The sequence below is a fragment of the Acinonyx jubatus genome, chromosome C1, assembly GCF_027475565.1.
Source record: "Acinonyx jubatus isolate Ajub_Pintada_27869175 chromosome C1, VMU_Ajub_asm_v1.0, whole genome shotgun sequence".
Lineage (NCBI taxonomy): Eukaryota > Metazoa > Chordata > Mammalia > Carnivora > Felidae > Acinonyx > Acinonyx jubatus.
Genome location: NC_069381.1, coordinates 174983849 through 174998745, shown reverse-complemented (window position 1 = coordinate 174998745; position 14897 = coordinate 174983849). Strand labels below are relative to the sequence as shown.

Sequence of the window (14897 nt, the reverse complement as noted above, 5' to 3'; positions counted from 1 at the left end):
TTAAATACAAAGAATAAACTGGTGGTTGCCAAAGGAGAGATGGGAGGGGGGGTGGTGTGAAATAAAGGGGATTAGAGTGCACCTATCATGATGAACACTGAATAATGTATAGAATTGATGAATCACTATACTACACACCTGAAACTAATATAACACTGGTTATTACACATCAATAAAAAATGTTTAAATATTTTTAAAAATATCTTTCACAGTACATAACTATCACGTGAGTTGATATTTTCCTTAGTCTAATATGCCTTTTGGATTTATGACATCTTTTTCCATACAAAAAATATTTAAATGTAGTGAAAAATCCATCTTTTTCATACAGTTTCTGGGGATCTTGCCATTGGCTAAAAGTCTCCCAACTCTTAAATTATACAAGTTTTCCTAAATTTTATTCGAACATTTTTTAAAAATTCAGTCTTTCATCTAGATAGAATTCTTAGAGAAATCCAATTTCTTCTTCTGGATTGATAGACAAGTATACCAGCAAGATTTTTTTTAATAATCCTACTGAACTGAAATACCAGCTTTCTATGTTAATTTTCTCATATGATAATTCTCCACCACTCTCTGTTATGCTCTGCTGATTAGTTATATGTCAATATTATTGATTATAATGTATACTTATGAGTTAGACATATGCTACAAGTCATAGTGTATGTCGATACCTAGTATGACAAGCCTTCCTTCCCCCAAGTTGGAGACAATGATCTGGTGGTTAATTGATTGCAAGCACACACTCTGGTGTCAAATTGAATCCTGGTTTCAAGTCAGTTAACATCTCTATATCTTAGTTTACCCATCTGATAAATTGGGATGATAATATTTGTCACAAACAGTTGTGAAGATTAACTGGAGCAAAACATAGAACACTTGGAAAATTCCCTGGCATATGCTAAGCACTGAAAAATTAGCCTTTGTCATTTCTTAACTGTTGTACAGGATTTCTTTCTTATGGACATCATTGACTCTTCCCTTCAACCCAAACCCTCTCGAAGCAACTCTTAGGAGTCTTAACTTCAACTGCATTAAATATATGTATTCATTTTGGGCCAATTAAAATTTTTATGATCCTATGTGTCACATCCTGGAACTCTGTTTGTTCTGTGTTATGTTTTTAGTTTATGCCCTCTTAGATCTTGTTCAAAGTCTTCAATATGACTCTGGTTCAATGACTTTCATATGACTTGCACCTTTCTTGTTAAATGTATTCCTGTTTTAAAAATTATTTTTCTTATTATTCTGATTGTAACATTTTCCCCATGTCTAGTTCTAGATGGTTATTGCCATTGTAGAAAAAAAAATGTCATCTTGTTTATTCCTTCTAGCATTTTTTATTAGAGTCTCTTGGGTTTTTTTTTTTTTTACTGTACATACAGTTATATCATCAGTAGGAGAGATGTGTGTATACCTTCTTTACCAAGATTTACATTTAATACTCCATTTTCCTGTCTTTATACTCTTGTCTAAATACTCTTTAACTATGATAATGATGTCTCCTTGTTATCACAAGAGTAGTGGTAAAAGGGTGACCAAAGGATCCCACCAGACATAAGCACAGGACCCTGACTCCTTTACCATCAATAAAAGATGTGTCCTACTACACAGAAAGCTGGAGACTCAGCGTGGGTATGAACCCACTCAGGGGACAGCTTTCATGGTTCAAGCCTCCCCAAGGCAGCCTCACTACCAATGACAGTGCTTATCCTGGGTGAGGATCCCATCCAGCGTTACAGGGGAAGAACAGTGAACTTGAAGAATTCACTGTTTTTATAGGTAGAGAATCAAGCCTGCTCTTTAGCTGAGGGAGCCTTTACCTCATTAAGGTTGCCTGCTACAAATACAACTCTGAAAAATGAGATGAGTAAAAGAATTGTCAGGGCCTTGCACTGTTGCCATATCCAGCCAGATCATGCAGGGACACCCAGGGTCCACGGCAGATTACCTCTACCAAAAGCAAGTATAACTGCCTCAGGTATTAAGGCCCCAGTTGTCTCAGGAAGTCATTTAATAATCTTGTAACCAAACACAGGCTCATTTTCTGTTGGTTGGTTGGTTTGTTTTCACCATGGCAGCTGTCTTGAGGTTTCATGAAGAATGGTTAGTCCTTGAACAGATTTATCAAAGAAACTATTCTAATTTCCAGGGAAAATAAAACAAAATGCAGCTGTGGCTCAAGGGGTTTGGCTAAATAAAGAAGGAATGCATTTTTTAAAAGGCAGCAATGATTTAGAAAGGTCATCGTTTATCGAATAAAATACACCCAATTTGAAGAGTTTCTTCTCTCTAACTTCCCAGTTCCATGACTTTTCACAAATAATTTAAGCCCTGGGCTTCCTAATATGTGCCTTGCAGGCTATTGTCACCATTAAAAACAAATTGTATAAAGCACCCTGCATGTAATCGGTATTCAATAACATGCATGCTCCATTATTGTTATGTTCAAACATGTAAATAGTAAGTGGAGTTTGTTAACATTTACCTTGTGTTCTTCCTGTCATTCTGAATTAAGCAGTTCATTTATCTCTTAATTACAGGGCTGTGAATTACCAAAGAGCATTGAATTTTAGTCATCCTAATGATTTAACTAGCCTCCAACTCTTTCTTCCTCTTTTCACTGAATGACAAAGTTTCAAAGCCAACATTCATCTTCTACAAAAACCTTTCCTGAAATAAAGCAAAGAGAAAGATCTGATATGAACTATATACGTGTAATCTGTCACTTCTTGTTTCATTTTAATCATAAAAGTTCCACATGCTTAATTATTTTAAAACTTCTAATACCAAAGAATTGGGGAAAAGTAAAATTTCCATTCCTCCCAATCCCATTTCCCCAAGGAGAATCATTAATGAGAGCGTGATGTGTTCATTCCAGGTTTTATTTCTATGCATAGAAAGTGTAATATTAGTTATTTTCTTCCAAAGATTATATGAATTATGCTGAGGTGAAAGCACTATATTATTATTATTTCTAATTATGAGCTTGTGGGTTAATTTTTTTTAATTCAAAGCAGCTTTTAGTGTGTTTGTGTGCATGCACAAGTTAGTCCTAAAGAAAAGACAAGGAAGTCCCTCCTGTCTGATGTGTCGAAAGCCCCAAATACATAGTCTTCCTTTTTCTAGGGCTTTATATTCATGTAAATATACTTCCTAGAACATAGCTCGCATAGCTCGGTCTTCATTGCCTTTATAATAGTTTTTTTTGTTCCTTTCTGTGAAACCTATTAATAGGAAGATTTTTATCTTCTGTGACTTGCAATTATGAGCTTTCAGCTCTCCTAACATCCCCAGGAGGTAACAAAGAAAACTCCTTATGTTTACAGAGTGCTTTACAGATTACAAAGCTCTTTTTCAAATGTCTGCCATGCTCCTCACTGTGACTCTGTGATGAGTGGCAAGCATTATTTCCCCAACTGACTAATAGGACAATTAAAGTAATAAAGGTTAAAAGGCGACTTGCCTAAGGTCACACAGCCACCGTCACAAACCCAGTTACCCTCAGTTTCTTAGAGAGTTCTCAGGCAGCTTCACAGAGTCAATTGTCCAGGATGAGTCGAGCCATCACAGACATAGAACATAGTTTAGGAAATATACTCAGAGTTTATAGAAGACATACTTGATTCCTTTAAGAAGTGTTTTCTTTTCATTTAAAAGAGTAAGCTAAGACAAGCTATATATACCTGCAGCTAATTTTTAGCTACTGGATTTTAAGATGGATGCATTATTATCAGCATAAATAGAAATAAGGCATTAATCATTTCCATCCATGGAGAATCTGTACCTCACCTCTCTTTCATCAAGAAACTCTTTGTGGTGATGAGAGGATTTAAAGCTAACTAAACAAGGGAGTGCCTGGGTGACTCAGTTGGTTAAGCATCAGACTCTTGATTTCGGCTCAGGTCATGATCTCACAGTTGGGTTCGTGGGATCAAGCCCCGAGTCAGGCTCTGCGCTGACAGCACGGAGCCTGCTTGGGATTCTCTCTGTGCCCTTCCCCCTCTCTCAAAATAAATAAATAAGCTTTAAAAAAATTAAAAAATAAAGCTAACTGAACAGGAGAGGCAAGCCACTCTATTCATTTGCTTTTGTTCATTCCCGGCAAAAGAAATAGCATAAGGATGTGTGAGACCTGTGACTTCAATAAGACAATTTAAAAAATAGACTTGCTTTTTGTAGAACAGTCTTAAGTTTACAGAAAAACTGAGTGGAAAGTACAGAGATTTCCCATCTACTCCCTTAGCCTCCCCTCCCCCGTGTCAGTGCGTTTCCCCTGTCGTTAGCAGCTTGCATTCAGTGTGGCACATTCATTACAACTGATGAATCACTAATACATTACTATTAAAGAAAGTCTATAGTTTATTTTAGGATTCATTCTTTGTGTTCCATAGTTCTGTGAATTTCAGTAAACACATAATATCATGTAGCCACCATTACAGTCTCATACAGAAAAGTTTCACCACCCTAAAAATCCTGTGTTCCATCTGTTCTTCATTCCTCCCTCCCTCCCTTCCTACCCCCGCAACTCCTAGAAAACACTGATTCTTTTACTGTCTCCATAGTTTTGCCTTACAGTACCTAGCCTTTTTATATTGGCTTATTTCATTTAGCAATGGCTTTAAGTTTTCTCTTTGCATAACTTGATACCTCATTTCATTTTATCACTGAATAATATTCTATCGTATAGATGTACCACATTATGTTTATCCATTCACCTACTGAAAGACATCTCAGTTGCTTCCAAGTTTTGATAATTTGAATAAAGTTGCTATAAACATTCATATCCTGGCTTTTTTTTAATTTTTTAAAAATTATTTTCTCAATGTTTATTTCTTTTTGAGAGAGAGACAGACAGAGTGTGAATAGGGGAGAGGCAGAGAGAGAGGGAAACATAAACCTGAAGCAGGCTCCAGGCTCTGAGCTATCTGCACAGAGCCTGACTCAGCGCTCGAACCCATGAGCCATGAGATCATGACCTGAGCAGAAGTGGGAGGTTTAACTGACTGAGCCACCCAGACACCCCATCGTATCATGGCTTTTGTGTTGTCGTAGACTCTGGGTCTAAAGTTCTCTCTTGTCTAGCAAGAGAGCGGGATGCAGGATTGAAAGCGAGAGATGACTAATGTCTGGGAAAAGACAAGAGCCCTGAATAAGGGTCCTTGCCCCATATTTATTCAGATCAGAAGGCTTACAAACGTGATGGGCATGCACAAAGAGACAAAGAAACTGTGAACATTAACTTGGCGGCATGAAGGAAGAGGAGGGTTTTGAAGACATACAGTGTTTGGGGTTTGGGTCAATACAAAACAAAATCTGGGCGCCAGACAGTCGGGGAGGAATGTTGTTTACAGAGGACATGAGGCAGCATCTCTGTTTATCTTAGCTAGCCTAAGGGATGAGACAGGGAGAGTAACCTCAGGGTTAATAAGGCACCTTTTCTTTTGTTAACCATCTTCGCTCTGGGCTGCTTTGCCTACAGCACAGCTGTCCATATTCCAATTCACCAATTTACCTAACCTGGCCCTATTCTCCTGTGAAAGTAGCTTTCTGCTACAGTACTAAATTGGGGGTGCTTCCACCCTGAATATCTAATCTTGTTTATTTCATATACCTATGTATTTGGTACCTTTGCACCATTCCTATTTTAGGCCTTTGCCTCTCCCTGTCTATTCTGGGGCTCTTCACCCCCTCTCTATTTTGGGGTGTCTTTGCGCCTCCCTATTCTTGGGGTGCCTTTGCACCCCATATTCTTGGGTGCCAATCTGGTTTACCCAAACTCGGGTGTGAGCATTTTATGGCTTTGTATTTCTTTATGCGTTGTTAACCCATTGGTGTAAGCCCAGGGGATTCCTAATCTTATCCCCCACATTGTGTGAGCCTAAGTTTTTACTTCATTTGGGTAAATAGGAGTATGATTGCTGGATCATATGGTGGGAGTATGTTTAACTTTGTAAGAAACTGCCAAACTATCTTCCAAAGTAGCTGTACCATTTGAAAGTTCCTGTTGTGCCACATCCTCTTCAGTATTTGGTGTGGTCTGTGTTTTGGATTTAACCTTTCCAATAGCTGTGTAGTGGTATCTCGTGGTTGTTTTAATTATCCTGGAAGATAATTGCTTTTTAAATCTATTAGACTGATCCTTCTACATCTTAATCAGCCTTAAGACAACTAGGTCAGCTCTTCAAATTGATTGGGATTTTTCTGCCATAGACATGTTCTTATGATTCTAGTGAGAAAATACTAGGTAGAAGCTATTAAGAAAAATCATGTGCCCAGAACAAAGAGAAGGAAATAGGAAAAGGCTGAAGCTGAGAACATGTTGTCAAGTAGAAACAGGCCACTGTGTTTGGCACTGGTAAGAGGCAAGGATAAAAATGATTTAAGAGCACTATTTGGGATGATAAAAGGGGAAAGAGCTCATTGGCAACCAGAAGTGTGCAGTAGATTGCAGATTGCCAATAAAAGTGTGAATGAAAACATTTGACTCCATAATTGGAGACAACTGCTTCATATCCCAGAGGTACCATAAAAGAGGAAATATCAACATTTGAGTGCAGTATGGTTATAGGTAGTTAAAAACAATGAGAAGTCAAAATTTCTCTAATTGAGGTTAGAAGAAGAGCTGGTATAGCAGAACCAAGGGGTGCCCTATCCATATCCCCTTGGGCCCCATCATTTCAGTTTAATCTAGTGGAGTGATAAGTGCTAGCATCTGTATATATACACATATATATTTTTTTTCTTTTTGCTTCAGGGCTAATGAAGATAAGAGTTGGTGTAAAAATGTTCCAGTTCCCAAAGCCCTTGGGTAGATAGCTCTGTCACCTGCTCTCTCCACTGGTTCCTAACCCATCTTAGCCAATGGCTTGATAACACCTGGTTTACTGGATACCTTTTCTTTGTCTCACTTATCCCCCTCCCATAACTGTTTTGGGGGATCAACTCTTAATTATACGTTTTGCACTCAAATTCTTATTTCAGGGTTAGCTTTTGAAGGAACCCAGGCTCAGACAGTTGTTGATGACATGTTTCTTCAGAATCCTACATCCCCTTTGGTTCCTATTGCCTCCCTCTTTCCAGGCTCTCATGAAATTTCCCCCTTTATTTGACCTGAGACTCATTATTTTCATCCTGTAGTTGCCAAGTCATTGACTGCAGCCAGAAAACAACATCCTATTCTTCTTTCACAATGCAGAGGCAATTAATTAAATGTAGTGTTAACTCTTCCTCATGTGTTTGCATTTTAAAGGGGATCCTTGGAGAAAGAACTCAAAGGAGTGAATGAATGTCTAGTTGTGAAATCTCAGATTCTGTGCCACCTGAATGGAGGAGATTATTTTGAGCAAGACTTCTCATATCCTTTACCTCTGATTCTGGTACTCCTTGGACCATTTGGGAGAAAACAAGCAGATTAACTAGTCACTTTTAAGTGACAAGTCAAAATTAGAAATTAAATGGAAGGGCTGGAGAAGAGGAATTTGAAGGAAAGCCAAAGAATTTGGCATAAAGTAGCAAAAAGAATAAAACAGCATATTCATTAATCCTAAAATACCTTTTTTCAGCATTTTAATCTCTGAAATGAAAATGCATCTTATAATCAGTAGCATCTCTTAATTACGGTTGTCAGGTGGCAAACACAATGTCATTGTCATTGCCTGTGATATGAAACTCGGTCATAGCTATTCGCATTGTTGTCACTTCAGTTGAATTATGTGCACTGTTGGCATAGCATATGTTGAGTTTAATTGCTGCTTAAAGCGTCATCAGTATAATACTGATTTAGGATTGAAACAAATAGCTATCAATTATGCAAAATGGGTTGGGAACAAGTCAGCAGGGTATAAATGTGATATTTGTTAAGCAAATTATTTGTCACTGGATGGATGATCCTAAATTCCATATTTCCATGGAAAGTAACAGTAAAGTGCTTTACAGGATGAACCAAAGGAAGATGCACACAGGTAAAAGAAGTTGTGTTACATTTTGTTTTTGAGATTCGTGCAAAAGGATTGCCTATCATACACAAAGCAACAGTGGGAAGAGAAATTGCCAAATTCCTCACAATAGAGTAATGAAATATCAGTGCAACAGCAAACTAGAATAAACAAATCATGCATTGCATGGAACGATCTTTAAGATGCATAGTATCTATTTATCCGAAACTTCCTGCTGATTTGGAACACAATGCACTTAACTTCCAGCATGATGCCATTGAGGAAAAAGTTCAATATGTGTTTAATCAAATAGGTAATGCCTGGGATGGGGAATTTGTTTTCTTTGATGAGACTTAAAATTACACTGTCAGTGCAAAAGGGATCAAGAGTATGAGTTTGGATTATGACAAGCAGTGTGTCACTGTAATCTTATACCTGCCAATTGCTGAAGTTACTGCCATATTTAATTTAATTTAAACAATGTCTAAGAATAAGAACTTCTTCAAAGACAATATTGGGATGGCATTAAGGAGGGTACTTGTTGTGATGAGCCCTGGGTGTTATAGGTCAGTGATGAACCCCTAAATTCTACTCCTGAAACCACTATACTCTATATTTAACTAACTTGAATTTAAATAAAATCTTGAAAGAAGGAACAAAAAGATATTATTGAGTGGACCAAAAAAATATAGATGACAGTCCAGCTGATAGAGGACTGCTTAGTAGGCTTCTGGAATAGACATCCAGGAACCTACTATATATTCTTGTCCTCAATGATTTTATGGACATGTTTCTGAATAGTTAAAGAATAATTCCACCTAAAAGCATAGTGATATGGTTGTTAATAAAGATGGCATGACCAGGCCACTACAACCCCTCAATGTTTCAGTCAACAAACCATTTAAGGACCATTTGCAGAAGGAATGTGAGTCCTGGTTCATGTTTGAAGGTTTTCTATTAAGACCTTCTGGTAAGATCAAGAAAGTGCTAGCATCAAAACTTACAGAATGGAGACAGTAGCTGTGCACGCTTTAAAGAAATGCTGCATCACCAACATTCCTGATGTCCCAGAGGACATTATTTTATGGAATAATATGAATGCCAATGGGACTAAGTTGAAAAGAGATTCAGAAAATTTGAATTCTAAGTAAGTGAAGAAGTTTTAGGAATACATTAACCAATTTACTTCACATGTATTACCCTTTTTATATATGCACAGTGCTGATATGTGATTTTAAATATTTATATCTCTATAGAAATAAATCCAGAGTTCTTTCAATAAGGATAAAATAAAATTTCCAAGTGATAAAAAGCATTATGTCATAGTTTATATTTTTGCTTCAAAGCTAAACGCATCATTAAAGTTCAGTTCACAGAAATGGCAGGATTGACTCACTAGTATATCATACGTCTGAATGTGTGTGAGAGAACCCTAGGGAGAACAATCCACAAGATAGATTTTAGCATGCCTCTCTCAATAACTGATTAAATTAATCAGAAAAAAAATCAACAGAGATGCAGAAATCTGAACAAAACAACTGACACACATTGGGCTAATGAGCCTGTGTAAGACATTTGCACTGCATGCAGACTTCACATTCCCCACAAGCTCATATGGGACATTTACAGAAGGTTCATCTGCTGGGCCACAAAGCAAGTCTTAGCAAATTTTAAGTGGTTAAAGTCACTCAGAACATCTACTCTGATTAGAATTTTTTAATCTATAAAAAATGAGTGGAAAAAAAAAACCCAGAGAAGTAGAAAACCCCTATGTTTGGAAATTAACCAAAACATTTATTTCTAAACAAGACATAGGATGAAGGTAAAATCCTGATGGAAGTTAAATGATAGAAAAGGGAGAAAAATGTTATCAACATTCACAAAAGATATGATTTGTGTATGTAGAAAATCTGAGAGAGTTTACAGATCAATTGCTAGAAATTGCTAAGAGATATTAAAAATACATTATTAGAGGGGTGCCTGGGTGACCAAGTCAGTTAAGCGTCAGACTTAGGCTCAGGTCATGATCTCACGGTTTGTGAGTTTGAGCCCCGCGTCTGGTTCTGTGCTGACAGCTCAGAGCTTGGAACCTACTTCCGATTCTGTGTCTCCCTCTCTCTCTGCCCCTCTCCTGCTCGCACTCTCTCTCAAAAATAAATAAACATTAAAAGTTAAAAAAAACACACATTATTAGAGTCAATAAGATTTTTGCTAAGTTGCTAGATTCAAATTCAATATACGAAAGTCAAATATATTTCTACATACCAGCAAAAATAATTAGGAAAGAAAGATATAATTTATTCTATTATCAAAAATACCAGTTATATAGAAATAAACCTAACAAAACAATGTGTAAGATCTCCATAGATAATTATAATGCCTAATGGAGAGACATTAAAGAAGACCTAAATTAATGGATTAGAACACAATTATAAAGATCCCAAATGTATCTAAAGATTTAGCAACATTTAAATTCTCAACATGATCATGTGCGTGACTGCAGGCAGACAAGCTGGTTCTAAAATTTATATGGAAATGCAAAGAAACCTATTTTGCTTGACGTCGAAACTTATTATAAAGCTCTAGTAATTAAGATAGCTGGTTGATAAAACAGAGATAGGTAGAATCCTAGATGGAATGGAGTCCAGAAGCAAACCCACCGCATGTGGACACTTGATGAGACTCAGCCCAGCAGAGCACAGTGGGGGAAAGAAGTCAGTAAATATTGTCAGAACTGGGTACCCACATAGAAAAATGTGAAAAGGACCTCTCATTATTAACAAGCTCCAAGAGAATTACAGTGAAAAACAATACGATAAAAAGGTAACAGGGAAAAAACCTCCAGGACTTCAGGTTAGGGAAAAACTTCCTAGTCATAAAAAAAGCATTAATCATAAAGGGAAGAATTAATAAGTTTGATTTCACCAAAATAAATACTTCTATTCATTGGCACTTATGAAAGCACAGCCACAGGGCAGAAGATAATGTGCTACCCATATATAAGACAGACACACACCCAACAGAAAATGGGCAGTTTTCTCTCTCTGGCGTTATCTTCCTTCCTTCCTCCCACCAACACAGTCAGGGGTGTTTTTTATTTTGTTTTGTTTGGGTTGCGTTTGGTTTCGGTTTTGATTGCTTTTCTTTTTTCTTTTTTCTTAAGGTTCATACACGTGGTAACTGAAAGATGAACAGGAGTACATCATTGATATTTACCAAAATAAAAAGCAGTAATTTGGTTTTGAATCTGTAGTGATCAATTTTCCATGAGATGTTTTTGTCTCATACATTTAAGTGAGGGACTAAGTTAGAAAAATGCAGAAGGAAAAGTGAAAAGATAGGCTAGATGAAAACAATGGTGATGCTGTGCTCTCTTTAACTAAGGGAGAAAAATAAACAGTTTAACCTTATAAGACATGAGGGGAAGTTGAATCTGAAAGGGAAGGTAAAATAGTTCAAGCAGGAAAGGAAAATGAAAATGTACACAACAGAGCTGAGAAATGTTGAAAGATAGTATCTGAATGATCACGGGAAAGCTCCCATAAGGGTGAGAAAAACAAAGACAAATAATGGTGATTCTCAGGGTCTTAGCGGAACTCCAGATCTTGGGAAGAGTTTTCAAGTTTACATAAATAACAGAGCCTCCAAATGAGCCCTAGAAGAAGAAGCCCTCTATTTTTAAAACCAGGATATTTAAAAATTAAAGGCAAAATGAGAAAGCATTATCTTTCTTGGGAAGTTGAACAGGAGTTATTTGGAAAAAAATCAATAGATAGGAAAATTAACAACAGGAGCAAATTTCTAACTACAGACTGTCTGAAGTTGTCAGCATGCAGAAATGGGAAATTTGGTATGTTTGCTAAAGAAATAGAATCATTTTCATTTCTTTACCTTATGGGCTGTTGTCAGTTTATTTTTTTTTTTCTTTTGGAGCCTTCTGATTTAAGAGGGAAGAAAGGTTTTTGCAGGTTGTAGAAGATGGAAGAGCAGGAACTCAGAAACTTGGTGTTTACCCTAGGTTTACAAATAAAAATCCCAACTGATGTGCATCACCTAATAAAATTATGGCAGCAGTGAAGGTCATAAAAATGTTTACAACCTCATTTCTTTCCTTGAAAGATCCTTTGGTTTATCAATCTGTATAATCTTACTTTTGATTAATCTCCAATTTTCCACTTTATGGGTCGTTATTCTGTCTTTTTTTTCTGTTATTGACCTTTTGACCGTTTAGTAGATAATTATCGCTTCCTTCAGAGAGGAGGGTGGAGGGAAACTAAATACTTTTCTACATTTATTAAGCATCCTGTTAACCCTGGCTTGGAAAAGTCCTCGTAACAAAGAAGTTTAACACTCCTAAAATAATGGTGGTGTTGCAGATAGTTCTATAAACCAAGACATCTCAGACCCCTGCAGGGCCCTGGCAAGTGAGGTAAATCAGTGCCTGGATTTCTCAGTGGTGGACAATCAGGCACACATTTCCCCTGAAGGGATTACAATATTTGAATTTATACAACATACCTAGTGGCTGAATTAAACCCACAGACTGCCAGCTGCCAATGTCTGCACCAGTGTCTGCATAGGTAATAAAAAATGTATATGCTTAGGTGTGATAAAAGTATTACTGCTAAGGGGCGCCTGGGTGGCTCGGTTGGTTAAGCATCCAGCTCTTGGTTTCAGCTCAGGTCATGATGTTGGCAGCTCATGAGACAGAGCGCCCTGTTGGGCTCGGTACGGACAGTACAAGAGTGCTCTCCCTCTCTCTGTCTCTTTCTGCCCCTCCCTTGCTCTCACTCTCAAAATAAATAAATAAATATTTTCTCAAAATAAATCTTTCTATTTTTCTCAAAATAAATAAATATTTAAAAAAAAACATATTATTGCTGAAATGTGTGATAGTTCCACTCTAGTAAACTCACAGTTATAAGCCAGTCGACATGAAAGGCTTGGACCAAAGAATGCTTGAAGCATACCATAAAGTACAGAGTTAACAAGTGAACAGCTGGGACCACCTGGTTCATAATAATTTACAAAGAAGTAACTCTTTTACCTAAAACTCACCTTACGCATAAAATAAACGGAACCTCCTGAGTGTGTGTTCAGAGCCTTTCCTACAGAAGTGTTCAAGAACTCTTTAATTATTAAAAATGATTTTTGAGGACACAGCAATATGCTACAGAGGAGTTTCATTCACAATATGTTTCTGTGGCTTTAGGGCAAATGTTGAAATAAATCCCAAGTCATTTCCTATATTTAATGAAAGGTTATTTTTGATTTGCAAGTAGTGATGTTTCCTTACGATGTATACATTTAAGCTTTTATGTTGTTTTTGCTCACTTTTTTCAGGGCAAATTTCATGGAAATCCAATGCATGTAGCTGTGGTCATTTCAAACTGCTTAAGGGAAGAGAGGAGGATATTGGCTGCAGCCAACATGCCCGTTCAGGTAATATTTTCTGAGCTTGTGATCTTGTTATCACCTTGAACTCAATTTTTCTGAGACAGATAAATTCTTATCTTCTTCCCATCCAGCTCCTTCTACCTATGCTAATGGTGCCAACCATCCTTCCGATCACTTGGAATCAAGGTCATAGGATCATTTTTGAGTAGTTCCTTGTCCCTGCCTTCATACTGAGATAATTACCTCATCCGTCTAGAGTTTGTTTCTGGAATCCTATCTATACATTCTTCTCTGTTTCCATTGGTCACCTTCTGATTCACGATCTTAAAACACCAGTTGGGGAATATAGTTAACTATCTCCTAGTTGAATTCCTAACTACCATTTGGATTTTGCTTCCCTCAGCATGTTTATCCTTAGGGATTGATGTTGCTCAAAACCTCCTATAATCTCCCGATTTCCTACCCCACAAGTCCAAAACTACTCCACAAGCAAAAACTTTATCTTTTAGAAACTCCACAAATACCTGCTTGTGGATTGTTTCAATGTACTTTGCACCTGCCATTTTTTAGATTCTATTTTATCACCCTATCCTGAATGAATTCAGAGCCCCCAACCAAGACTCATAGAGGAAAGAATGAAGCCCTTGGGAATACTTTTTCAGTTAATCCTTATAAAAAGGAAAGAATATGTAAGTAATCAGTTTTCCAAATGACATCCTCCATAATTTAGTAAATCACATCACTATATTTATTTTTAAAAGCCCAAGAAAAGTATCTTTTTTTGGAACTGTTAAGAATTTTTAGATTTAACTATTGTCAGGTTATGGTTGTTTTGGGAGAAGTATGAAATTTTAACAATTTCTTCTTTCTTAGATGAAGAAGGGCAGTATCATTTTTATTTAATTTAAAATCTAAAGTATAGTGCTGCTAAAGTAAATATAGCTTGATTCATAGCTGGGTAAAAATTAAGATTCTATGACTACTATTATATGATATTCTTATATATCCTCAACTCTGCTTTTCTATATCCCTCTTATCTCTAGTCATTGTAGTGTGTGTGTGTGTGTGTGTGTGTGTGTGTGTTGTTGTCTTTAAATGTCAGATATCAGTCAAATTAGAAGCTACGAATAATCTCCCAGATGCATGCCACAACATGGTACCACATGCTACCATAAAAGAAGCACTGTTGTAAATTTCAAACCTTCAAACCAATATACAACTATCTGGATGGATCTATAGATAGAGAGAGAGTGAGAGACAGAGAGAAATAACTGAAGACAAAATGAGAGAGAAGGAACTTTATAAATATTTTCCAATCTGAAGAATGTAGTGTAGTTGAAAGAACACTTGACTGCCAGCCACCCGCATCGGCTCTACTTGAGGTCCCACCCGATTTGCTTGGTCAGGTCATCAGCCTTTCTAACTGTAGCTCCTGGCCCAGCTATAAGGTAAAGGGGTTGCTGATATTCTAACTCTCATCTCTGGGTATCTGTATACTTTGATACCAAAGGAACGCACTCAGTTTCTTTATATCTGAGGAACACTCAATGTTAGATTATTTGA

General features: G+C 36.9%; 1 protein-coding gene across 4 annotated transcripts in view; it reads left to right on the top strand.

Annotated features, from left to right (window-relative positions):
- Window positions 1-14897, top strand: part of STAT4 (signal transducer and activator of transcription 4) — a 113376-nt gene that overhangs the window by 62554 nt on the left and 35925 nt on the right. For all 4 annotated transcript variants that reach the window (XM_027054481.2, XM_027054488.2, XM_027054473.2 and 1 more), the window contains one exon: window positions 13281-13379. In XM_027054481.2, coding sequence (XP_026910282.1) covers window positions 13281-13379 — 99 coding nt within the window. The remainder of the gene's footprint in view (window positions 1-13280; window positions 13380-14897) is intronic.